A 26,145-nucleotide genomic window follows, 5' to 3' on the forward strand; every position below is an offset into this window, starting at 1 on the left:
TCTATGCAGAATGTCAAACCAGAGTCAGAGCATTCCAAACTGATTATGTAGACAAGCTTATCGTGAATGTTCCATTAGTGATAAACCTGCAGGCCTTTTTGTGTGCTACACCATTATTTTGTTTTTAAGAAAATTTGACAGATTTAACCAAATAATGCAAACAGATTACATTGGAATTAATAGATCTAGGTAATGCTAAATGTGTTTTGATTAAGATTTTGCAATGGTGAATAAACCACTAGAAATCCTGAGGTATGTTGGCTCCAGTCCTGGCGTCTTGCAGTTTGACCTTCAAAGCCAGGAGCACTTTAATAATGATAGGACTTCATGATTAAGATTTATTTGTTTTTTACAATGTATGTAGCTGGCAATAAAAATAAAATCAAGCTTTGACTTAAGCATGAAGTCTGTGAGTCCTCCTTTCAATGCTTGAACAAATCCTACAAAAAGGCATGTATATAAAAGTAGGAAAAGAGGCTCCATCAGGTCTAATAACTAAAATGACCAGGCATAACATTATGATACAGTGCCTAATGGTGTTGGATCACCTCTTTCTTCTCAAACAGACCAGATTAAGTAAGGCATAGATTCCACTGAACTTGGGCTATAGCATCTTGCACGATGATGTTAAAAATAGATCCTTTATGCATGTAAGTTGCATGGTGGAACCTCTATAGATCAGATTTAGATTACATTGTAATTTAGAGATGTATCTACAACCAATGAAATGAACTAAGTGGAAAGGTCATGACAGACATGGAGGGAACTAGATTTCCACCATTTTATCTACAGGATGTAAAGTTAGAGTTAGAAAAAGAAAAATGAAAGATGCAAGATGGGGATAAGCAGAAACGCTATCAAAAACTGGACTAAATTGTTTGGCAAATGAAGGAAATGTGACGCCGAAAGTTGATCTGAATCTCTGGTGAAACCATCTGGTTTTTAGGTCACACATAGTAGTAAAACGTTTAATATTCTTATGTCAGATTTATTATAATAGGCCAATATAAAATAATACATGATGAAAGTTTGGCATGCATTTCAATATACCCTCACTGCATTCCTTACTCTAACAAGGGAACATTAGTATGCAAACAGTATCATGAAAGTGAAAACCATAACACAATACATACATCAGGAAAACAGTTAAGAAAGAGTTTAATTAAGACTGGGTTACTGACATCCACAATCTAGGTATCTGTTGACAAAAAAAAAAATTCACCAGCAACATTTTTGATAAAGATATACTTTACAGAAAGCAATCAGCATTACTTGCAGTCTGCAAATAATGCAAATTGAAAAATACATGCCACTTTATGTTGGTCTATGGATTTTTTTTAGATTAGTTCATTGGAGAAGAAAAACAAAGGTTAGACACTGTTGGAAAAGAAAAGTTCACAATTTCCTACTTATCGTAGTTCCTTGTTTGTAATCCCTCAGTTACAAAGAAAAAACACCTATTTCACTATAAACAAGTGAGAGTTATTGCACAAGTATAAAGCAGTTGCTCATAAGCTACCCATGTGTTAAAAAATAAGTTAAAAGTTGTTTAAACTAATCAAGAAGCTGTGGCTATTGACACTTTTGATGCAACTCCAGCAATAAATGCTACTTAGAAAAGAAGCCTGTTCAATTGAGCCCATATTACTTTGTCTTTAAGACACTTAAGCATCAATGGTTTCACACTTTTTAACTTTCAGTGACAACAAATTAGAGGTTGTGGTATTATATTCCTGCAGCTCCTGTGAGCCATCTCCTCTTGGGCCCTTTAGTGTTTTTATCACATTTCACAGCTGGCATAAATAAAGCTGACTCCTTCAAAATGAAATTTTGAAGCAGTAATTCATGCCTTCATGACAACTCAGTTTGATTATTGATATTGTTCTCTACATTGGAAACAACCAGTCGACCCTCAAGCGCTCTAAAGTCCCTAGATTATTGAACAATCGCCCGTTTTATATTAGAATTGTCTTTCCTTGTTCATATTTATAAAACTTGCCTATAGACACATTCTTGTTTCTTAGCTTTAACATATGTTGAGACTGTTGCCGTATTATTATGTTTTATTATTTCCATTATCGTTGTTCTTTTTCATATTCTTTGTTGATTCTTGTGCACTATCAGGCCTAATAACTGAACTGACCGGGCATAACATTATGATACCTAATAATTGAATTCAGATTATATTCCTGAAATAAGCACATTTAAAACTAATAGGTTGCACAAGGGATGGGTGGGTGGGCCAAACTTATCCCTCTACCTTACAAAGTAAAGCTTGGGAGGCAGCTATCTTAATACACAAATCTGTACCCGTTAAGTTTTTCTGCTCTGCTTTTAAGCCTTTCAGACTTCCAGTTTTTAAAATATTATCAGTTGGATGGCAAAGGGAGGAGCTTCCCCAGGTGTATTTCATGTGAAACAATCGCCGGTTTCAATGATGAAATAGTGGTGGTTAACCTACTGTCTGGCTGTTTTTTAAAAGATGAGCGTTATGCATTTCACAGAACTGATGCTTATCTTTTAAACTGTGCGTGAGAGTGAAAGCCATTGCATCCATTTAATGCTCTTTATATAAAAACAAATCTTGTCTAAGAAAAAATTTTTAAAGGAAAGCTCTGTTTACACCTTAAAGCTTTCTCTCTCCAGTTCTTTTTCCTGAAAAGAGATCTCTCAGGAAAAAACTTTTTAAATAACACTTCATAATGTATATGCATTAAATAATAATAAGACATGACATCAGATTCTGATAGAAATTGTAATCTTACTCAGAGAGTAAGATTACATGCATGCAGCTGCCCTCTGTAACTCAGAAGGCAGCTGCTTACCAACCGGGCTCAATTCTCGTGAAGAGGCCCCAATAAACAGTAGGGGAAGCACGTTATACATCTCCAGTATGCCACATCATCACATCATTACATCATACATGTTTGCAGAGGAGGAGACATCCATGGCACCAGCCTTATCAAAATATTACACTTCGTTCTTAGCTGAAGGACACCGCTCTCATTCCATTCCCAAATCTTTGCAATGTACAAAATGAAGATTATAACTGTATATTCGGACAGAGGAACTGTCTTAATTAGATTAACTACTGGGGAAAACATCAATTCTGAAACACAACAGGCAGGTAATATTAGGGTGTAAAAAACTCACACATCATCAATTATAATTATCCTAACAGTTCCCCCTGAAAAGGTCACATTTTTAAAGTCACCTTTAAAACAAAAATTGTATGTCCACAAACCCATTTATGTCTGCTCATGAAAAGGATATTAAAACAGAAGAAAAACTTTAAGCACTGTTTCTTTCATCATATAATCATGGAATAAACAATCAATAGTCCCCCTGATGATGTAGCATTAATCAGGGATCAAAAGTTATCACAATCAAAACTTCACAGACCAAATGTTGTCACTCAAGACCACAGTTTCAGCATTTAACTACAATTTGGGTTTCATCTAATTAAAGGAAGGCTGTTTTAGTTTCCTTTGTGAACATTATTTTAATTTACATTAGACTAGCTCACCTAAGCCTATAACTGTAATAAGGTCAAACTCATCTACTCTCACTCCCACCTGGAGGCCTCCTAAGCGTGACCGCTCATCATGGATAAATCATCCGCCTAAATTTACCAATCATTCAGTCACAGTAGGGGACGTCACAGGAAAGGCCGGGCTGCTCTCCACCGGGAAAGCCTACCTTATCTAGAAGGTAGTAAAAACATGGGTGACCCCAGGGAAATCCCACTCTCAGCCAATCTGAGCAAGAAAAAAACCCGTTTTGAATCTGACAATTATCATTACCAATTAAAGAACCTTTAAGCCAGTCAGGTTCTGAGTCTTTCTTTATCAAAGCAAAGGTGGGTCTGGAGCAAAATGTTTCCATGTTCATCATCGAAACAAATTAAAATGAATCAATCACATAAATCACAATGAGTAAAAATCAAGAATTATCCTAGTCCGAGTTAAAGGCAAGTGACGAAAGCTGTCTATTCCCCAAATTCTTTCAGTGTCTCTATCACTCAACAATCAATCAATCAGAGTCTCATATGGTCTCCTCCACAGCCCCTTTGGTCTCCATGCTGTCCAATGGCAGTGTAGATGCTGAATCCACGTGGTGGTCCTCATGGCTCACATCACAGTACAGCAATCCGTTCCTCCAGGATCCTCCGACACACAAGAAAGTTCAATTACTGTTCTTATCAAGATAAGCACTGTCTTTACTGAGTAATTCATCATTTACTCAATACTTAAGTGCAGTCACAACCAGATATTCTTATCCACAATTACTTTCACTTTATCTCTAAAGTCTTCATTAATATCATTACATTTAAATGATCTGTCATCCGAATGTTTATTCAGCAGATTGTTTCAGGATCTAATCAGAAAACATCAAACATGTCTGACCTTTCAATGGCTGGCAGCTGAAGGTTATCTGTAACAGAATGTATTCAGCCTGAACATCCTATTGATGTCTCAGCTCATTATTTCGTGCATATAAGCTGAAATCACCACAATTAACATGGATTAATCTCCTTTAAGGATGTACATCAAAGCTGTAAATAAATCTACAGATATTTAGAAAGCATTTAACCCTGCTTCACACATTTTAACATTCAATTCAAGTTTAATCTAAGGAAAACTTTGAAACTATTTTTAATCTGAAGCCTACAGCTAATCACAGCATACTTAAAAAAGTTATTCAATCTCTAAGAATAACCAGCTTGGCACTGATCCCCCCTTTAAAATTCCCTCGTCAGACTTAGTAGCTTTGAATGTCAGTGAATGAAAGAACGTAATTCCCACGTGGACCTTTGCAAGTCCTAAATGTCTGAAACTATGAGTGTGTGTCTTAGTGAGTTAATTTATGAATCTATATGAGTGGATCTATATGTGGGGAAACTGGTCAGGAGCCATCCAGCAACTGGTCTTGGAAGAGAAAGTGTCTCTTGAAGCATTGATCCTCTCCAACATGCAAAACAGTTCAATGTTAGGACAAGTCCATTAGGTTACCCTCTGTTACCACAGCAGCTTTGAACCATAATAGTTTTGGGGCCAAGGTGACCCTACACGCCCTGCAGGATAAGCCTTACCTGTATGATCAGCCTCATATCACTGAGGCAGCAGGAATCAGAAGAAGTCGTTCCTTCAAATGAAATGTCATATTTAAATGTTCATCTCTTCAGAACACAGGATTACACTCTGACTTGTTTCTGCCTTCCCAAAACTCAACAGTTCACAGTTCCTGAAACTGCTGTATTCGACTCCATCTCCTCTATGCAAAGTGTCCAGCTATAGTTCATTGAAAATATCTCCATAAAAAGGTGCCCCGATGTAGAATAGTAAAAGAAAACAAAAAAACTCTTCCAGCATCCCCAGAACCCTTCAATAGTCTGTTGTAGACTGTCTGCATATCTGAACCACATGCAAAAATTTGCAGGGAACCTAACATGTTCCCATATGTGTTTTATCTAATAAGTCACCGTATATAGTCTGCAGTTCCATCTAATTCATTGATTGCAGCTACAGGTGAAGTAAATGCAGGTATTCTCATTACCTCATGCATCGAATGAGTGGTTACCCAGTCCAATCATTAAAAATATAGCTTCTGTAAAGCAAATTTTAAATCAGCTTGCAGTTAAAAATTGTAAAGTTTTAGATCCTGGGCCTGATATTGAAGTGCCATATGCACAATTAACTCATTAATAATCAATATTGCTTATATTGGAAGATGTAATAATTTGCTTCATCATTTGCTTTACAGAAGCTACATTTTTAATGATTGGACTGGGTAACCACACATTCGATGCATGAGGTAATGAAAATACCTGCATTTACTTCACCTGTAGCTGCAATCAATGAATTAGATGGAACTGCAGACTATATACAACAGCTTATTAGATAAAACACATATGTGAACATGTTAGGTTTCCTGCAAATTTTTGCATCTAGTCAGGGGTTCAGATATGCAGACAATCTACAACAGACTATTGAAGGGTTCTTGGGATGCTAGAAAAGTTTTTTTGTTTTCTTTTACTGTTCTACATCGGGGCACCTTTTTATGGAGATATTTTCAATGAACTATAGCTGGACACTTTGCATAGAGGAGATGGAGTCGAAATACAGCAGTTTCAGGAACTGTGAAGTGCAGAGTTTTGGGAACGCAATCCTCTCTGAGTAAGATTACAATTTCTATCAGAATCTGATGTCATGTCTCATTATTATTTAATGCATATACATTATGAAGTGTTATTTAAAAAGTTTTTCCTGAGAGATCTCTTTTCAGGAAAAAGAACTGGAGAGAGAAAGCTTTAAGGTGTAAACAGAGCTTTCCTTTAAAAAATGTTCTTACACAAGATTTGTTTTTATTTAAAGAGCATTAAATGAATGCAATGGCTTTCACTCTCATGCACAGTTTAAAAGATAAGCATCAGTTCTGTGAAATGCATAACGCTCATCTTTTAAAAAACAGCCAGACGGTAGGTTAACCACCACTATTTCATCATTGAAACCAGCTATGGTTTCACATGAAAGACACCTGGGGAAGCTCCTCCCTTTGCCATCCAACTGATAATATTTTAAAAACTGGAAGTCTGAAAGGCTTAAAAGCAGTGCAGAAAAACTTAACGGGTAAAGATTTGTGTATTAAGATAGCTGCCTCCCAAGCTTTACTTTGTAAGGTAGAGGGATAAGTTTGGCCCACCCATCCCTTGTGCAACCTATTAGTTTTAAATGTGCTTATTTCAGGAATATAATCTGAATTCAATTATTAGGTATCATAATGTTATGCCCGGTCAGTTCAGTTATTAGGCCTGACAGTGCACAAGAATCAACAAAGAATATGAAAAAGAACAATGATAATGGAATTAATAAAACATAATACGGCAACAGTCTCAACATATGTTAAAGCTAAGAAACAAGAATGTGTCTATAGGCAAGTTTTAAAAACATGAACAATGAAAGACAATGAAAGACAAATTTCTAATATAAAACGGGCGATTGTTCAATAATTTAGGGACTTTAGAGCGCTTGAGGGTCGACTGGTTGATTCCAATGTAGAGAACAATATCAATAATCAAACCGAGTTGTCATGAAGGCATGAATTACTGCTTCAAAATGTAATTTTGAAGGAGTCAGCTTTATTTATGCCAGCTGTGAAATGTGATAAAAACACTAAAGGGCCCAAGAGGAGATGGCTCACAGGAGCTGCAGGAATATAATACCACAACCTCTAATTTGTTGTCACTGAAAGTTAAAAAGTGTGAAACCATTGATGCTTAAGTGTCTTAAAGACAAAGTAATATGGGCCAGATGATGGCCTTAGAAACCCTAGAATACTCTCTTTAAATTATCAGACTTTTTACCTGACAGTATCATGATAGGTCCTTTGCCCTCTGGAGCGCATTCCACGCTCATACATAGGTTGGGACAAGACATCTATGTGATGTCCTCAAGTCGAAAACAATGCTCTGAAGGTAAGAACTGTCACAACTTTTTTGGTCAAAGCAGCCTGGCAGATGTCAGCTCTATAAACAGCATATTATGCAGGATGGATTCTCTGCCTGTAGGTCTACTCAAAAGATGGACATTGAGCCAACTTAGTCAAGTGTTTGTATACAATTAGTCTTTTGTTATCAGACAATTTTAAGTTATGTAAATATTTTTATTGTCCCACAATGGGGAAATTAACTTTGCATTTAACCCATCCCCTTTGGGGTCAGTGGGCTGCCGTTGTGTGGCACCCCGGGGAGCAGTGTGGGGTTAATGGTTTCGCTTAAGAACCCAGAGCGTAGGCTGTGGGGATCCAACCAGACACTTGCAACCTTCTCGGAGCACAAGTGCATTGCTCTAACCCTTATAAGGATGACCCTGATTGGTTTTTGACGGCGGGCTTCCATCTTCGTCACTCATGTTATGTGACAGGGAATAACCAGCTGTTGTTCCCTGAGGCAGGGTCAGTCTCTCATAATGTTAAAAAAGGCTGACACCACCCCCTGCTGGCTTGCTAGAGGATGTTGCTTCAGCTCTAGCTCTAGTTAGCTGGTACACTCTAGGTAGCTGTGTACACTTGCTTTCTAATCTCCAATCTGTGGTTTTCTTTGACTCTTTGGAGATGCTGTCCAAATAGACCATGGCACATTTGCAAAAAAGTTTTATTTGTACAAAAATTACCATAAAAAACAGACAAGTCTTTCATAATACTCATCTCTACACAAGAAAAAAGTTCTTCCTGGGCCTCTGCCTCCCTAGTAAAACATCAAAGGAAAAAAAGAGCACAATCTGACCTGCCACAACTATTTACATCATCATCACCTTTGAGTTAAAAAGGTCGCCAGTAACCACTGCTCAGGCAGACTTGCCAATCCATAACATATGTGCTTCCTGATCTTCATTGACTGGTTTAAAGATGCTGAAGAGAAGACCTCTTCTGTTGTGCCCTTATCCTCCGCTTACTTTTCTTTCTGTAAGAGAAAAAAAAAAGTAATAATACCTACACCAAAATCCTTATGAGCAGTACTTATAAGAAGAGGTGTGTTTTTCTTTTCTTTTTTTTTCCAATGAGCCAATGTTCAAAGTGTAGAAATGTACAAAATCAGGTTTGGGAGCAAATGGGAGCCAATAAGATCGGCAACTCTGAAGGAAACCAAATTGAAGCTCCAAAAAGCCCATGAGTCAACCTGTGTCATAGTTTTACCGAGTTGGTGGTGACATCATGCACTTCCAGAGAGTGGCGTAGAGTGCAAGCAAGAAGGCAATGAAAACTGAGGCTGCAATTGTACCTGAAAAAGATAGTTAGACACTTTAAAAACAGTAGGGTGTTATAACGTTGCAAGTAATTAGCTTCTTTTCAGTCATTTTAAAACAGTAACATGGTTCCTAGAGAGAAGAAGCAGAAAGTTTCTAGAGTAGAGAGCTTCTAAGAAAAAGCTCTATACAACAGTCCACTTCCTTGAAAAAAAATTCAATGGATACAAGCTTTAAATACAGTACCACTAAAGTGAATCTACATGCTTTTAGATGATAATGTAGACAATTATCCCACATCAGTTTTATAAGAATGGGATCCAGTGAATGCCGCAGTGGGATCTCCAGTAATGCCCTAATAACCTTTAATATGAAAATGTGCCAGATCAAAAAACTTGAGACAAAATAACTGTTCAAACATCTTTAACAAATATACTGTAGTACACATTTGCATTATCAGTGAGGATAAGCAGTCTGGGACAAATTAGTTTTTAGCCTTGATTTAAACAAGTAAAGTATCAGTATAATGGATTCCACAGTTTGGGAGCAGAGCAAGAAAAAAGTTGTTATCATGGTGAAGAGGAGGGCCAGTGGTTAAATATGGTGGATGGAAGAGATAAGGGGTAGCAATCTGAAAGAAATCTGTAAGGTATGGGGGAGAGAGATTATAGATGAACTTGAAGGACTTTTGGATTGAATTCTGAATTTGACAGGGAGCCAGTGAGGTTCCTGCAAGACTGGAGGGATGTGATGGAATGAATGGAATCTTAAACAGTAAAAACAAAGTTTTTGCGTTACCTTCATTGGAGCAGATTACACCAGAAAAGTAACAGGATATAGTTTCAGTAATTAATGCCTTATATTGCTCTATGTGAGCTTTGTAGAAATGTGAATTTCCAGACCGCTTTTGTAATAAAGCTATTCAAGTTGATAACATTTAGCTTTCATGGATATGATTTTAGGGTAAACCAGGGGATAGAGTGGGAGAAAGCAACTGATCAAGCTTTCACTGGAACCAGAGAGTCCAGAATATTATTCAAACTGTTGTTATACGGAGATGCGAGCTGGTCAGCGGTGAAAGACAGGTCTGGAAGCAGAGTTCTAAGGCTGTGAGGAGGTCCTTATTGTTTCCAAATTGTATGAGTCTAGGAGAGATTTCAAATGAAAAGAAGTAATGCAGGTGATAGGTCTGAGACCACAGCAAAGATTAAATCCAGAGCATGTCCTTTTATTTGTGTGGGGAAATCAGTGAATTGAAAACCAAAGTTTTCCAGGCAGGATAAAAAGTCTTTAGTGAGATTTCGATTATTTATCTAAAAGAAATACCAAACTCCATTTCATCTGACGTTTTTCATTATTCATTACTCATGACACCATGTTTTTGTTTTTCCTGACAAATGTTTCCTTTGCTGTACCAAATTAAACTAAAGAGAATAAAAAATGTCTACTTTAAAACAAAGTGCTGCTGACCAGGTATGATCCCGCTGCTCCTGGTTAATGAATCCTCTGTTTGAGAAGAATGGGTGGCAACTGCAGTGGTAACTAGCGATAAACAAAGACAGAGAAACATTAAAAGTTAAAACATTGCTACAAAGCCAACTCTAAAACAAAAAAAATCTAAATCAACATAGATGAAATTGTCAAGTCTTATATTGTAATGTAAAACCTAAATGAGATTTTGTGCTATTCGGTTTTTATTCTCTGAAATAAAGAAAATTAGATTTCTTTAAAGGAAAAATCCGGTCATATTCAGAATTCAAACTACATACTGTTCAATAAATGATAAGTGTTTTAATTAAGAGTAATTTCCTTTAAATGTGCTTTACTGGTGACATCCATGTTTGGCAAAGAACACTACTGCCACCTACAAGTTTGTGACGTCACGGTGCGTTATCGGCTGTTGATCAAGTCCCAGAGCTGCATCTGGTGTTTGTTCCAATGCACTATTATCCAAGTCATCTTGAAAGAATTCTTCGAAATGTTGGCTACATATTACATGTTTTTTATCTGACTAGAAGTTTGATGGCTAATCCTCCCTCTTCAAGTTGGCAATCCAACGACCAGGACCGCAGTAACCCATCCATGGAATATCATGAATTGGAAAGGTGAAATAACTAGTTTTTTTTCACTTTTACCTGAAATATTACATCCTACTGCCATGCACATGTAACCTGATAAACCAGACTGAATGTGAAATTAAATGTGTAATTTGCAGTCAAAAATGATTTTGGCTGCTGGCAGGTACGGCTAGTTTACTAGGCTAATGCAATTGGGCATTGTCAATTTAACTATAGCTCGCACGAATTTCAACGGTGAAGTCCTCTCCAAATCTAAAATAATTGTTGTTGATTGCAAGCGTGTCCAGTAGCTCCCATTGAATTTGCTTGTAAAGCAGGGAGAATGGTGCTAGGCTTACCGTGCTGTGACGTCACTGCCAGAAGATGTCAGGAGTGAGGTGTTACTATATTTGGGCAAACACTGGTCCTGGACTCTTTTTCTTTTCTTTTTTTTTCTATAGCAAGCTGCTATATTAGGACTAAATAATAACCATTAAACTTCAAAATTATTAGATGTTAAAGAAACGTTGCATATGGAGTAATGTAACAAAAGTAATTTCCCCCTGGGATTATTAAAGTATTTCTGAATCTGATTCCTGGTTGATGGGACAGGTGTTGTAAATGAAATGGTGCCCAGCTTGAAAGAGATCCTGTGTGTTGCTGAATGTGTGCTTTAATGACTGAAAGACATCTTCTGCCTCCTTTTATCTGTTTACTACAGTGTGTTGAATTCATTGTAAAGTGTATTCAAAGACATTTCAATTAGTGGGAAAAATCGCTGGGGGGAAATATAAAATTAGTCTAATCAACCAAAACTTTCGTTGACCCCCATACAGAACCTCCGTGAACACCCTAGGGGCCACGGGCCCCCTGTTGAAGACCTCTGATTTAAGCTGTTTGCAGTCCTTTCAGCCTGACGCATATTGACTCATGCAATCCACCTGAAGCAGACAGACAGGATCTTCTGTTTGTCTTTGCAAAATCTGACCTAGATGTTGCAATCCCAAAGGAGTTGTCACTGACACTATCTGCTGCAGAACGCACTGTAGTACTCAGCAGTAAATGTATGCTTAAGAAACCACAGATAAAGGAATGAGTAAGATATGGATAAATAAGAAAAAAAAAAGCATATTTTAGTTAAAGGACATTGACTAAGAAAGATGAGCTGATGTGCAGTTTACCATTTAAATTTAAAGGTTCTTCTCTGAGATTTGGGTCAATCATCTAAAAACAAAGGAGAACATTATGATTAGAGTGTGGCAGGGATAAATCACAGAGCACATTAATTCACTGCTGTGGAGGTTTTACTGAACAGCACCTGCTATTTCTATCTAAGCTTTAAGATTGAATAAGACCGAATTGAGAGAAAAATAAAGACAAGCTAAAGAGGAGGTCACGCTGTTCACTGCAACAGAGGAAACTTGTTGTAGGAAGTTAAACACGAGGAGTCATCAGAGCAACAACTAAAAGAATATCGGGCAACTCGATCGCGTTTTTTTCCTGATCATTTGCAGCTTCAAGCAGCTGTACCATAAAACCGTGAACTAATTCAAGCTCTGGATAATCTGGCTGTTCAGAAACACGCGATCTGTTTACTGCTACTCACCTTTAGTGATAGGCTTTTACCAAAGATAGCTCAGTCTTTGTTTTTCTCTTCTGTTCAAAATATGAGGTCCAAGCTGCAGGATTCTCAATCAGTCTTCGCGTGTTTTGTGTTGCATTCATGGACCTACTTTAGTGTCGTATTTCACAACTTTACTTCGTGAAGCGCACGCTGTAGAGACTTTCAATTGTATTTTTAGCTAAAGTTATTTAGTGCAAGTTACGGAGGATGATTATGGCTACTGAAATAAAACAAAAAAAGTTTAATGATTTTTTTTTCAGTATGAGAAAAAAGACATAAATCTGACTTTAATCTCAGAATTCTGACTTTTTTCTCAGAATTCTGAATTTAATCTCAGTTCCCGATAGAGCAAATTTTCCCTTCCAATAAAAGTAAACCACATTTTTGTCTTTCTAACAAATTAAGGCGTGTTTTCTGTTTTGATGTCTGGATAAATATAAAAATAAATATCTAACAATTGCTACAGTTTAAATGGAAAGAGAACACTTAATTACGGCTGATTTTTTTTTCCCAAACAGAAAAAAAAAAAAAAAACTCAATCAGCTGAAATTTTTAAATATAAGGTTCTCTTTCTCTGATGTTTCTTACAATAAAGAATACAACGGGTTCTCTATCAGGAATGTCAGAACGCATACACACATCTAAAGAGATAATTTCATAATCTATTATCATATATAACTTTTATAAATGTAAAAGGCATTTTTAAATCAGAGCAGGACTAAGTGTTTTGTAAAGAATCTGAACCAGTTCATGCTGTAATAACTAGTGTTAAGAGAGACAGAAAATGACAGCTTATTTCAAATGTGAAACTTGTATTTGGAACATAATTTTTAATGCATACTGTTAAATCCATGCTGTTCAACACAGCGGCCACTGAACTGGACCTTACAGTATAAAAACCAATAAACAGTTTTCAGAAGTATAAATCAAAACTCTGGAAGAAAAAAAAATAGACAAGTCTCATGTCAAGGTTGATCCAAATAAAAGCATCTTTATCAGAGTTTAACGAAGTGTTCTTGGTGTGAAACATTTCCAGCTTTTCTTTCCATTTTATAGAGACACACACAACAGTCTGCAGATATTGCACCAAATGTTACACTGTAAAAGCAGAAAAAGCAACATCAGACTGCACAAACAAGCTCCTCAACACACAAATATACAGGCACTCAGAATCGACAGACTGCAGCCAGAAGTTAGATCACAAATGGACTGTATATACACACTTAAGAGAGCAGAAAAAAATATCTAAAATACAGACCTGAAGGCAGATATCAATTTTGGACTAAGTGGAAATTATTTTTTTCTTCTCAGTTTGTTCTAAAACATAAAGCAAACTGTGCATGTTATGATTAAAGGTCAGCAGTGGAGTGACTGAAAGGGGGATGTGTTATTAAATAAGACTGAGCTCCTCATAGTCACTGCAGACCCAGAGGTGTCTGGGTCTGCAGTGACTATGGTGGGTAACATAGGTAATGTGGGTAATCCTTATCTTGAGAAGTTTAGAACCAATGCAGGTAAAAATCTGATAATTTATCATTAGTTTTGGTAATAGAAACAATTAACATGCTCTGGGATTCTCATACATTTTACAATAAATCTACTTCTCTTCAGCTTTAAGTCTCATCACATAACACAATCAGCCAAGTCAGGAATGTTGAAGACTTCATTGAACATGAGAGAGAAAAAAAAAGGCAGTTAAGCAACTAAATGTAGCAAAGATGTTTAGAAAGTTCACGTAAAAGTCTGCAAAGTTGTGATAACACGTTTTAAAATGCCAATAGCTGTTGTGGACCATGAAGAGAGCCCCCTAGTGGATGATTAGTTTGAGAAACAAGAAAACCAATTTTTACATATTGATTTATGAGATTGTCAGTTATTTGAAGCAAAAGCACATTTGTGGTTAATACTCTGTCAATAAGCTTAAGAGAAAAAGATATTAAGTTTGTATTCAACCTGAAAAACATTAAATGGTATGAATACGTTCCAACGACACACCGGCAGTACTTTACGTCAAAGCTAAAATATTCTCAGCCACACAGATGTTTACCTTTAATAAGGTTTTAAGCATGACTCAAAACGGTTACTTCCTCCCAATAAACTTAGACAGTCCTTCAGCCCCCATCACACAGAAGTCCCACTTGAAATTGGCCACCCTTTTGCTGCTTCCTATCTTGGATTAACACGGCACCCTAGTGGTTGGGTAGGGGTGTCCTAGGTGGTGCATGATGGGGGTTGTAGGAGAAGCAGAGAACTATCCACCAGGGTGAGACAGCGGCATCACATGATTTCACAGCAAGAGTTCTGTTTCCGTGCCTAGAATAGAAAACCACAGCATTGATTGTAGCAGTGAAGACACACATGAATCCACTTTTATCATAGAGGCGGACATATTTACAGTCTTATAGAAGGCTTTAGATTGGTTTCCCAGGTGCTCTGACTTTGCCACAAGATCATCCAGTTTCTCTCCTCTTTCCAACAGACTCTCCATGGTGTTGTGCTGCAGACAAAAACATTTTCTTTATGAAAGAGCAGCAGAAAGATTTGGACTCAAAACCAATTTATCAAAAAAAAAAAAAAAAAAAATTATATAAGGAATTAATTTGAGTGAGTTTATTTAGATGTAGTTGTATTAGAAGAAATGGGGTTGTGTATTGAAATTCTTATTTTAAAACTGTCTGATAAGGTTCCCAGTCTAGATAGCGAACAAGCTAGCTGTTAACAGAAGTGCGGCGTGGTAGAGATGTGCCCCCTGCGTAGCCAAAGACATAGTGTCCCGTTTGTGCTTATTGCTTTCCTTTATAATTAGGGGGGAATAAAAAATTGAGAAATAAATTGTAAATCGGATAAAAGAGATTCTTAGGCGATATCGCCCAGCCCTACTTGCTGGTTAATATCTACTCTTTCCCTAAACTGAACCTGAAGCCGAATGAAAGTTTTAGAAGACTTGCATGAAAATTAAAGGAAAATTAAAACCTGTTCCAAAAGTAATCAAATCCGTTTCAGCTACAGATAATAAAACATGATTTAATGTAAACTGTAAAAAATTTGAAATGGTGAGAGAAGTTGCTGCTGGTGATGTAAATATTGTTTCTATGAACGTTATAAAACCAACATTTATGCTCCACAAATGATTTGCTACCTTAATTTACACAGAACCTTCCACGAAAGAGAAAACTCATATTTATAGCAGCAATACTGATTCTGATTGCTTTATTTTGTAAAAAAAATAAATAAATACTTAAAAATGTAATTTTGGTCCAATTAAAACATTAAAAATTGTAGATTAACAATACAAATCAGCATAGATTCTATGATAGAAAGCCAAAGCCTTATACCACCATAAAAAGTCTAATATCACCCACTAAGGAGATGGTTGTTATTGTGCCTTCTGTTACTTTAATTGCTGGCATTCTAATCCAGACTGCAACTTAAACAAATTAGCAAAGACTTCAGGAAGGATTGATCTGATTATACAACTGAGTCATCCTTCTTATTACAGTGCACAAAAATAAGGAAGGAAGTGGCAGTTTTTGCTGTAAACCTAATTATGAAAACCTTTACGTTTCAGCATCTCAGAGCATTCTGTAGGTTTACGTATTCAATACCTTCAAAACTAAAACAACATTAATTCCAATGCCAAAATAAAGTAAGGCATTAATTGTTTCAAATTAATTTGAAAAGTTTGTTTACCAAAATGATCTTTGTCTCGTCCAGCTCGGCCTGCACTTTGGTCATCGCATCAGCTTCCCTGGGGTTCTGAAGAAAACCAAAATGAGTCAATAACCAGCAAAAACTTTAGAGTACCCCCCACACATATAACAGATGTTTTGGGGTTAAGTTATAGTTGAAATGTAATAGAGTTCTTAAACTCATAAAGTAGTGTCCAAACTAGAAGATAAACCTACCTGGTATTTTGAAAGGTGAATGTCCAAACTTTTGTAGTTCACAGTGTCAGGATTACCAGACGGCCAGTCTATACTGTCTACTTGCCTGGAAAACTCCTCTAATACCTAAAAACCAAAATGCATTTTTATAGAAATACAGTGAGGAGCAAAATTATATAAAACTGTTTTTTTTTTTTTTTTAAACCAACCTTGTCAAGCAGAGTGAAACAGACCCTTTGTGGGTATTCATGGTCTGAGATTACCACCGCACTCAAGTTGTCATTTCTCACGTACACATGGCAGAGATACTCTGCAGAAAAATATACAAAACAATCAACTCAGGAGAATTTTAATTCACCTTGAGGGTACTGACTTTGAAGAGCAGTCCTCTTTATGAATGGCTTTAAGACAACTAAAACAGGTCTTAAAGGTAAAAAAACAACAAAAGGAATGTAAACAGGAAATTATGGGGGTGAAAAAGAAGCAAGGGAATGTAAGAGATAGAAATAGATATTTTGAGAATGTTTACCTCTAAAAGAAAACCAAAATAAAATAAACCATAATATGTAAAGGTGAATGTTAAAATAAAATGTTTTATTTGGAAATAATTTGTTTACAGAGACTGTACATTTCAGTTGTTATGGTGCTAATATAAAGCATTTTTAATCATTTAAGAGAGTCGCTGTAACAATCATCTTTAAAAGAGGCTCCAAAAAAATTTAAGTGTTAAGAAATATATATATATATATACACACACACCCGGCTACGCTGCTTCGCTTCTTCTTGTTTACTACTGATGGTTGGCTTTGGTCACAGTACCGCCACCTTCTGCTCTGGAGTGTACACGCTTCACCACAGTAAAAAAGGAGCTGCGCATGAACCTGAACGCAACACACGCGAATCGAACCGAGACAGTCGAACCGAACGGTTCGGACGGTTTTCATAAACTGTTCCATCCCTAATATATATATATATATATATATATATATATATATATATATATACACACCAATCATTGATCACCTTGTTATGTTTTTTCACACAGCAATGTATAAAAAAGATCACGTAACCAGAATGAGACCAGTTAATGCAACTAATGGTAACTAAATTTAGAAAGAGTGAATTAAAACAAGGCAAGATAAATCAAATTAAAAGTACACCCCAAGTCTTACCTTGCTCTTTGACAGAGGCACGGGTTCCCACAGATGTTCGCTCCACAATCAAGGCACTGGTGAAGGTCATAAATTCCTGAACGCTAAAAGTACCAACAATGATTTGATTAATCATAGTAAAGCATTAAATAATTATAGTAGAAAGACAAGGTTGGAATGAATTTAAACTTTATGCTGTGGACCCATTAGTAATCCTAATTGGTGATTATGGTACAAGTAAGACGTTTGGAAAAAAAACAAAACAAAACAAAAAGTTGGTTGAAATTTCAACAATTTCCCAATAAGAATGTTAACATCGCAGGAAAATAATTTTATAATACCGAATCTGCGTTTTACTTAAAGATAAACATAAAGTGGATAAAAATGATCTAAACAGTAGGGATGTCCTGAGCTGATATTGATATCAGAAATCAGCCCGATCATCTGCCAAAAACAAAGCATGTTGATAGAAACAATCGGCATGTATTTAAAGTTTGCCAAACTCTTAGGTTATTAATAAATGGATCAGATTTTCTCCTACCTCTTGGTGTTGACTATTATACTCTTTTGGAGTAACATCACTCAACCAAGCCTTTTCTAACATTCCACATTACAAATTGTTAGAAAATTATTTAAATTTGTGCCAATATCTTATCAGGTCAATACTAAAAGCTGTGATATTCATATTGCATTAAAGAAAGAGACATCCCTACTACATAGCATGTTGTCGATTGTTTTTAAGTACCAATATTGAGATGAAACAGATTTAAAACATGAGACCAACATCTAAAACTATTTTTCATATCTTACAGTATAACAAATATTTTACACTGTAAAAGAAGGGATGCTAAATAGTACTGGAAATAAAGTAGAATATCCTTTTTTAAACTGTGGAAATATATCAATTCATGAAGTTTACTATTTAAAATGGTTAGAAAAATTCTATTGAAAACCCAGAAAATGACATAAACAATTTGTTGAAATCACAGCTACTGAATAAGCCTGTAGAGACATCAGATGGTTGCTTGCTATGTTTCCTTGACTTTCCTGTAATCGCTCATATGAAAATGCTTGTGGCAACAGTAGAGAGGAAAAATCTCTTTTAACGAGAAGATATTTAGGCGGGTTTTAGAAGGAGAATAACTACTCAGTGTGGTCTTTAATAAATCAGCTAGCTGATGTTTACTCTAACCAATAGAAAGGCAGATCATCAATCCAACATCACTTAGAAAATATATATTTTGGGGTGGGTTTGGATTTTTTTTCCCCCTTCTATATGCTTTAAAAGCTACATTCACACTCACAGTCATTTCCAATTAAATTTATTTGGCATTCGTTTGTTCTTACCTGCAACTTTTTATCTAAAATATGCGAACAGAACAAGTATTTTAGTTTTTTTTCTATTGATTTTTATTATATTACATCCCTGTAGTATAGAGCAGGGGGAGGGGGTGAGCTTTCCATAGATGATCGATGGAATAATATGAGATGATTGAGGCTGACCTGGAGCGCTGAAAGAAGCTGAAGGAGGACAGGTCATAGGCCGCCTTGAGCAGGTTGGCTTTAGTGGCTCCTTTATAGAGGACGCTGAGGCTGTATAGCTTCATGACTCCACCGAATCAGGTCCGACTAAGGAGTCACAAGGGACACGGTGGTCTAAAGACACGACACAAGCAGGATCACATGAGATTATTTTAGCTCAGCTCCAGGAAACAAGTTAAATCACAAGCGAAAGTAGCCTCCGTGTTGACAGCTGGAAAGGTGTTTATCAATTCGTGGCTTTACCATTGTCAGCTACAAGCGACTCAGTCAGACTTAATTTAACATTCAGAAAAAAGTCCTTTAAATTCATAAACATTTTTGTTAAAATATCTATGAACTAGCTAGCAATAGATGCTATGTGTTGTGGGGCCCGAGCTACCTTACCAGATAAAAGAGCAGCAAAACCGCTTCAATTTGGGTCAAAACAACCAAAATGACTCAGGTACCATGAACCAAAGGCTTCGCAGAGGTAAATAAAAAAAACAACGTAATTATCTTTATCCTAACAGAAAAAGAAGAAGTTCCGTAGACACAAGTGAGTTGACTCGGTGGAAACAAACGCGTCGCAGTTTCTTCTTCTCCTCCTGGTACGACCAACTACAGAAGAAAGCGCCACCTGCAGGCCGCCTTCTTCTTCTTTTCTATAATGGCGGATCGTAAGCAACTTTAAGGTGCATACCACCACCTACTGTACATGAGTGTGTAGCAACATTGCTTCACATCAAATTGTATTTTTTAATTTGTATTCTGTAGATAAATAAATAATGCTTTCCTTAATCTATGAATATCCTTTATATTTCCTTTATTTCCCAATATTCCTTTAAGATTATTTGCAACCATCCTTCTCAATTTCTCCCTTTCTTGTTTATAAGTTTTTACAGTTCATCAGTACATGTTCTACATTTTCTTTTTCTCCACATCCTTCACATTTATCATTATTTTTCATCCCTATTAAATAGAAATTGTCATTAAAATAGGTATGACCCACTCTTAATCTGATCATTATTACTTCTTCCCTTCTGTTTCTCTCATTAATGATTCTATTTAATACCTGTTGAACCTTATATGATCCGTTTCCTTTCTTATCTTCGTTCCACCTCTTTTGCCATTTTTTCATTTCTTTATTCTTAATAAGTGATTTACCTTCCCCTTTCCCAAAAGGAATTTTAATTGTTATTGTTCCCTCTATCTGCCTTTTCATTGCCTTTTACACCTTCATATGCTGGAACCCAGCATAACCAAATATTAATGCCACCCCTATATAATCTTTTCTATAATTTCCTTCTCCCTGAATACTTTCTAAAACTGCTTTGGAATCTGTACAGACCACCACCCTGTCTGGTCTAACCTCCTCTACCCATTGTAACACCTACAGGCCTGGTGTATGTACAAAAGACAACATACAGATTATATGTAGCAAAATAAAGCAAATAAAATATATTTAAATTGTCTTGACAAGCCTGACAAAATAAAAAATTTCAATTCTAAAATCTACATTGATACGTCAAAGAATAAAATAGTAAATTAATTAAAAATACTAAATAATTACTTAGATTAATTTAATTACTCATTATTAATTAAAGTAATTTATCATTTTTATCAACAAACAAATGTAAATTCAGTTTTTGTTATTAAACACACGCCTCATCCTCTCTTTAGGTGTTGGTATATGTGAACAAGTCCATATTGGGAGGTAGAACATGAAAGATAAAACTTAAAATACACAAAAAATATTACCGGTATAAATAGCTGTCACTAGTCAGCCACTGTTTTTTCATTTTTTTAAAGATTCATTTTATTAACAGAAGCTTTTACAATATATCCATGGTGCATAGCAAACATTTACAGTAATACTGAACGTTTTATTTTATAAAACAAATTTACTGATGTGTAGTCTTATAGACATACCATATAAGGATGATGATTTCAGATTTGTTTAACATCAAAGGAAAAAAAAATGAGGAAAAAGAAAACAAAGCAAAAGAAAAAAAAAGGTGATTTCTTTCATTTCTGTACACATCCATCTGAGCACATTCATATCTATTTAATTCAACACCCCACTCATATCAAGCAGACCAATGAGGAAATTACAGAAGAAGAATCTGCAAAGGGCTAATTTGAAGCTGGTCCAGGAAGGCTCACCATAAACAGCCAAGTCTAGAGAGGGCAGAATGTCAATGAAGGGGCTCCAGATTATTTCAAAGTAAGCTACTGTTTGAAAAGTCTGCATTGTAGGGATACTTCCTTTTTGCCTCTTTATAATAGAAAAGTCAATATTCTTTGGAGAAACAGCTGAAATAGAAACACACTCTAATGGCTCACTTTGAGGAAGAACACCAGTCTCTGCCTCAAAGAGAGTACTGCACTGCCATCTTCTGACATTAGTTGGTTTAACCTGTTTTTTATTTAATTTTTTTTTGTAGTTTTTATTCATTTATTTATTTATTTATTTATTTATTTATTTTTAGCTCACTTTAAGAGTTAAGACTTGGATCTATCATAGATTATTGCAAAAAAAAAAGATTTCCTCATCAAATCCTAAACTATAGACTTTAGTGGAATCTTCAACATATAGAGTGAGTAAAGAACTTCAGTTTCATTGTTTAACAGCAATGTTGAATCACATATCTGATTTTCCTAAGTGATATAATGCCAAGTTTGAAGGAAACTTTTGGTTAAACTTCTTTACAAAAAGTCTTGAGATGATGGAATACTTTTTGGACCTTTACCTTTTCTGTCAGTCTTTTTTATTTTGAAATCATCTAAAATCCTTCTTGAAATCATCTAAAATCTTACTGAATATAATTTTTGAATCTTTAAAAATACCTTTTAATACTTATCTTTGGACTTTAGTTACTTCTTAATTAATTTCCAATTGAGGGCAATGTTTTATCACACTGGCCTTTGATATGATCTACAAATAAGCATTCTGATCTAAATAAGGACAAACATACAGCAGACATAAAAAAATGGAAACAGATATAACAAGCAATTAAAAATGCAAGGTAGGAAAAACAAGAGAATAGGGGGCATTCTGCTACTTTTTAGCAGAGATAGAGCAAGGTTATTGGTTATTGGACATTAGGGGACAGTCTGAAACAGCTTGACTCCAGGATAGGAGGGATCAGCCCCAATCTGTCATACTTTCCTCAGAGTCCTGGAGGCGTACAGCTCGTGAAAAGAAGAAAGATGGAAGCCAATCATTTTCTTTGCAGAGCAAACGATAATCTGCCGACTGCCCTTGTCTCTGGTGGTGGTAGCAATGAACCAAAGGGAGATGGAGGAGAAGGATGGACTTCATGATGTTGGAGTATAAGTACATCAAAAACGTCTTTTGTAGACTGAACTTCTTCACCTTCTGCAGAGGTTCATCCTCTGCTGTGTCATATTAGTGAGGGAGGGGATGTTTGGCTCTTATGTGAGGACCTAAACAATGATGGTGCCCTGGATATGGACAGGTCCTCATGCAAATAATAGTTGCAGAAGATGATGGTGCAGGGGGAACCTGCACTACTACGCTCTATTACTATTGCCAAGTCTGAGCTCCCAGAATGTTCTCCAGGTCACCAGATGATTCAATTCCCATTTGTAGTCAGATTCATCCTCCCAGGATTTCAGCCCAATAAGGGTAGTGTCATCTGAAAATAGCACAAAGGCAAATAAACTATTTTGTAATGGTCTTAATATCTCCCACCACCTCCAAGTACAGAGCTGGCTTTCCCGATAAGTTTATCTACCCCAGCAGATAAGCTGCTACTCTAACATGCTATACCAGAAAAAAATGTCTGATGTCACAGCAGAGTCATAAAATGTTCAGCTAGGAGCATCTCCTCCAAAAAACATCTCACTCTGTTAAGCATTAGAGTCTGCTCTCACCCTTCCTGTTAAAAAGAATCATTTCTGTCACTCCAGTCCATGTTTTGTTCAGGTGAACACCCGGGCACTTTTAAGTGTCCACTGTCTCAGCATCACCTCTCTTAATGTTAACCAGTGTGGTGGAACTGCTCCTGCAGAAGTCCCCCAGTAGTTCCTTTTTTTCCTCACAGTAATCATGAGTGATAAAATAACACATTGATAAACTATACAGTATTTTCATTTACTGTCAGGGATACATCTTTTTTTATTTAATTTATAGTTTTAAATGAATTGTCTTTGTTAGTCAATCAGCCGTTTCTTTAACCAAAACATGGTCCACTCAATTGATGTTGTCTCTGGTAATCTTGCTCCATTTAACAATTCCCCCCTAGCCAATTAACTCAGGGTAAGTAAGTGTTTTCCATGGCACAAGTATGCCTGTCAGAAATTTCCCAGGCAACACAAAGTGGAAACCGCTAAGCCTTTCGGTGCATCTGTTGGATATGCAACACCAGAGGGTAGACAGGATGTGACTTTCCAAGAACTGCAGCTGGTCAAACTAAAGCATTGCACTTAGTGTGGAGTTCAGTTATAAATTGGACGTTTGGGATTTATCTTATTTTTTTTAATTTCTGTATACAGTTATATTTTTAACAAAGACGCATTATCCATGGGAGGTCTGGTTTATATTTCTTTTTTTAACTGATACCTGTAGCCCTTTCATTACGTTGATCCTAACTGAAATGAGGATGAAGAGAGAATTTTTTATCTAATTTATCCTTCTCACCAGAATGATGACACATCCGCATCTGCATTTATTCCTGTAAATATCTTTGGCTTGCACCTACAAGGGGGATTGTTTGCACTCTTGAAGACAAATGCTTGTTTCTTTGTATAAAACTCCTGCAAGAATGGAGAAGAAAACATAAGCCCTTTTTCCTGCTTGTTTTCCAATGGATTTTTTTCAAGTGAGAAAAACAGCAGAGATGTAAATGTTTCACTCACAGACTGGACATATCTGTCTCATAATGGTTGATCCATATCTCATTAGAGGATAAAGATTTTTTTTTCCTTTTTTTTTTACATTTGATGTCCGGACCTTAAGCAAAACATCATTAGAAGACGGAATTTAAGACACTTTAAACAGCAGAGCACTGATGGTTCACAGGACAGTTAACAGGATTTAACCCTTGTTGTGAAGCGATGGATAAGGTAATGGTCAAACTTTGAATCCAGAACAGACATCTAAACAAGTCATAAGTAAAACCAAGCAGCCTAATTCAAGTTGTGCATGAAATTGACAAAAAAGCTGCTTTCAATAAAAGTTGGAAAAAAAAGATTTCTGCAAAATGACAAAAAAAAAAGGTAAGAGCAAAATTTAAATATAGAGATTTGACCTCATATATAACCTTTATTACAGAGCATGACAGGTTACATAAGTAGGAATCATATCAGAGAGGCCAAGCCTTTTGGATATACAGATAGGAGAGGTTGGCTGAGTGTGTGCAAACAATCAAACAGTTCTCAAGGTAATGTCGCAATAAGTTTGGTGGTTTCATCATTCCAACAAATCCAGATGACTTGTTCTTAGAGAGAAGGAGAATAAATACTTTTATTTCACTGCTCAAGAAGTAGTGGTTACAGCTGCAATAAATAGAGAAAACACTAAACAGTGTCCAATTCAAATAAAATAAAAACCACATTTACTGCATGTAAAACGGTAAAAAAGTCATTTTTATTGCAGTACAAGAAGAACATCTTTGGGTAACCAGTTCTTTATAGAACGAATGTTGTTTACTTGTTTTTTTATTACACTGGCTCCTAATGAGTGTGCAGGGTGCTGCATATAAACACATCACCATGCAAGCTTTTATCTGAATTTCCTGATTCAACAATTGAGCAAAACTGTCCTTTGGTTTTATTAGAAATAATCTTATCCTGTTTAAGGATCAATGCGATCTAATGTTTGTTACTGCCATGAATAATTAGACATGGATGCATTCGTGGAAACGAATACTACAATATATAAGGTCCTACAAAAAAACAAGAAAAAAAGAGACAAAAACAAAGTATGCACACAGTAGAAGGATTTACTGAATACATTTGATCAATCCATTCATTTACCATTTATTCCGATCCTTTGCAGAGGACTGGTGCCTGTTTTTAACCATCAGTGTGGGATAGGTGGGTAACCCTCTGAACAGGTCATCACTCTATCACATTGCATCACGGTGAAAGATTAAAGAGCTAGTAATCGATTCGATTTGGTTAAGTTTGATTAAACTCAATTCAATTTAGTGCACTTTGGTTTTAACCTAATGTAGTAAATTAAATTAGATTAATGTAGTAAATTAGATTAGAAGTTAAAACAATGTATATTTTTAAGTGAATAATTCAAAGCAACATTAAACATAATAATTAAACATCATAAGTGGGAAAAATATGAAAATAAACTTAAAGTGAAAATATTTTAAATATGGCAACAGAAACCACAGCTTTTCTGTTACACCTACCTTGGATTGTTAAGTAATTCAGAAGTACGTTAGAAACTATACCAAAGGCCTTATTTCACAAAGGAAAAGCAATCACAGCAGAGTTTTATCTAGAAGGAAGTTTTTCTCAGATTTGCCCTGACTTAGATGACATAGTCCGCGAATGCCAAGGATATAGGTTTAAAATGTGCATAAGAATCATAAATTAAAGTAATGTAACATAACTTTACATAAAGTAATGTTATAGCCGTAATCTTTGCTCTGGTTCTGTTGCTGACTTTGTCAGGGACAGCTGGAGCTCCATCAGGCAGGTCTCTGTTCAAACAGCCAGAGCGGGTTAAATTAGCTGGATAATCAGCTATCGACAAGCTCTTGGTACATGTTCAACTCTTTTCAGTAAAAGGCTACAACACTGACTGGGTACATTTTGTGTCTTATTGTTTTACAGCCTACCTGGGAATTTTTCTAAATTTCCCAGTGCAAATTGGCTTGTTGCTTGCTGTAATTCTAAAATTGACTTTTAGCATTAAATCTGTCTCATATAAATAATGCTTGTTCTTTCTGGTAAAGGTCAAGTAAAACTCAAACCAATTTTGTGATTCTTCCTAAAAATAAATATAAATTTTACAATTAGTCATATGCAGAATCTGCTCTTTATCAAACCTTATGCAAGTACATTCATTCCAGTTTGTGTATTCTATTAAAGTTGAGGTACATGCCTGAACTAAACTGTAAGAAAAAAAAAATCTATCAAAAAATGTCCCCAAAATTAATTTTCCATCCATTTAACAAATAA

General features: G+C 35.9%; 2 protein-coding genes across 2 annotated transcripts; both read right to left on the reverse strand.

The window, feature by feature from the left end:
• Positions 1-8,134: 8,134 nt before the first annotated feature.
• sb:cb288 lies at positions 8,135-12,563 on the reverse strand. The gene is made up of 5 exons (XM_038277291.1): positions 12,408-12,563; positions 11,983-12,025; positions 10,215-10,286; positions 8,695-8,779; positions 8,135-8,461 (listed from the first exon to the last, which is right to left on the reverse strand). The coding sequence occupies exons 2-5, from the start codon at positions 12,023-12,025 to the stop codon at positions 8,401-8,403; spliced, it is 261 nt and encodes an 86-aa protein (XP_038133219.1). The 5' UTR covers positions 12,408-12,563; the 3' UTR covers positions 8,135-8,400.
• A 657-nt stretch (positions 12,564-13,220) lies between these two features.
• ykt6 (YKT6 v-SNARE homolog (S. cerevisiae)) lies at positions 13,221-19,596 on the reverse strand. Its single transcript, XM_038277290.1, has 8 exons — positions 19,387-19,596; positions 18,964-19,116; positions 17,482-17,564; positions 16,519-16,619; positions 16,331-16,435; positions 16,116-16,181; positions 14,821-14,922; positions 13,221-14,738 (listed from the first exon to the last, which is right to left on the reverse strand). The coding sequence occupies exons 2-8, from the start codon at positions 19,065-19,067 to the stop codon at positions 14,703-14,705; spliced, it is 597 nt and encodes a 198-aa protein (XP_038133218.1). The 5' UTR covers positions 19,068-19,116; positions 19,387-19,596; the 3' UTR covers positions 13,221-14,702.
• Between the last annotated feature and the right edge of the window lie 6,549 nt (positions 19,597-26,145).

The sequence above is a fragment of the Cyprinodon tularosa genome, unplaced genomic scaffold (genome assembly GCF_016077235.1).
Source record: "Cyprinodon tularosa strain WSP-4 unplaced genomic scaffold, ASM1607723v1 ctg130, whole genome shotgun sequence".
Taxonomy (NCBI): Eukaryota; Metazoa; Chordata; class Actinopteri; order Cyprinodontiformes; family Cyprinodontidae; genus Cyprinodon; species Cyprinodon tularosa.

Coding starts and splice junctions, on each gene's coding strand:
- sb:cb288 (XM_038277291.1), bottom strand. CDS start 12,025: ATGATTGACCCAAATCTCAGAGAAGAACCTTTAAATTTAAATG. Junction 10,287..11,982: donor AGAACCTTTAAATTTAAATG/GTAAACTGCACA, acceptor GTTTATCGCTAG/TTACCACTGCAGTTGCCACC. Junction 8,780..10,214: donor GAGCAGCGGGATCATACCTG/GTCAGCAGCACT, acceptor TATCTTTTTCAG/GTACAATTGCAGCCTCAGTT.
- ykt6 (XM_038277290.1), bottom strand. CDS start 19,067: ATGAAGCTATACAGCCTCAGCGTCCTCTATAAAGGAGCCACTAAAGCC. Junction 16,620..17,481: donor TGCCTCTGTCAAAGAGCAAG/GTAAGACTTGGG, acceptor ATTTTTCTGCAG/AGTATCTCTGCCATGTGTAC. Junction 16,436..16,518: donor GTTTCACTCTGCTTGACAAG/GTTGGTTTAAAA, acceptor TTTGGTTTTTAG/GTATTAGAGGAGTTTTCCAG.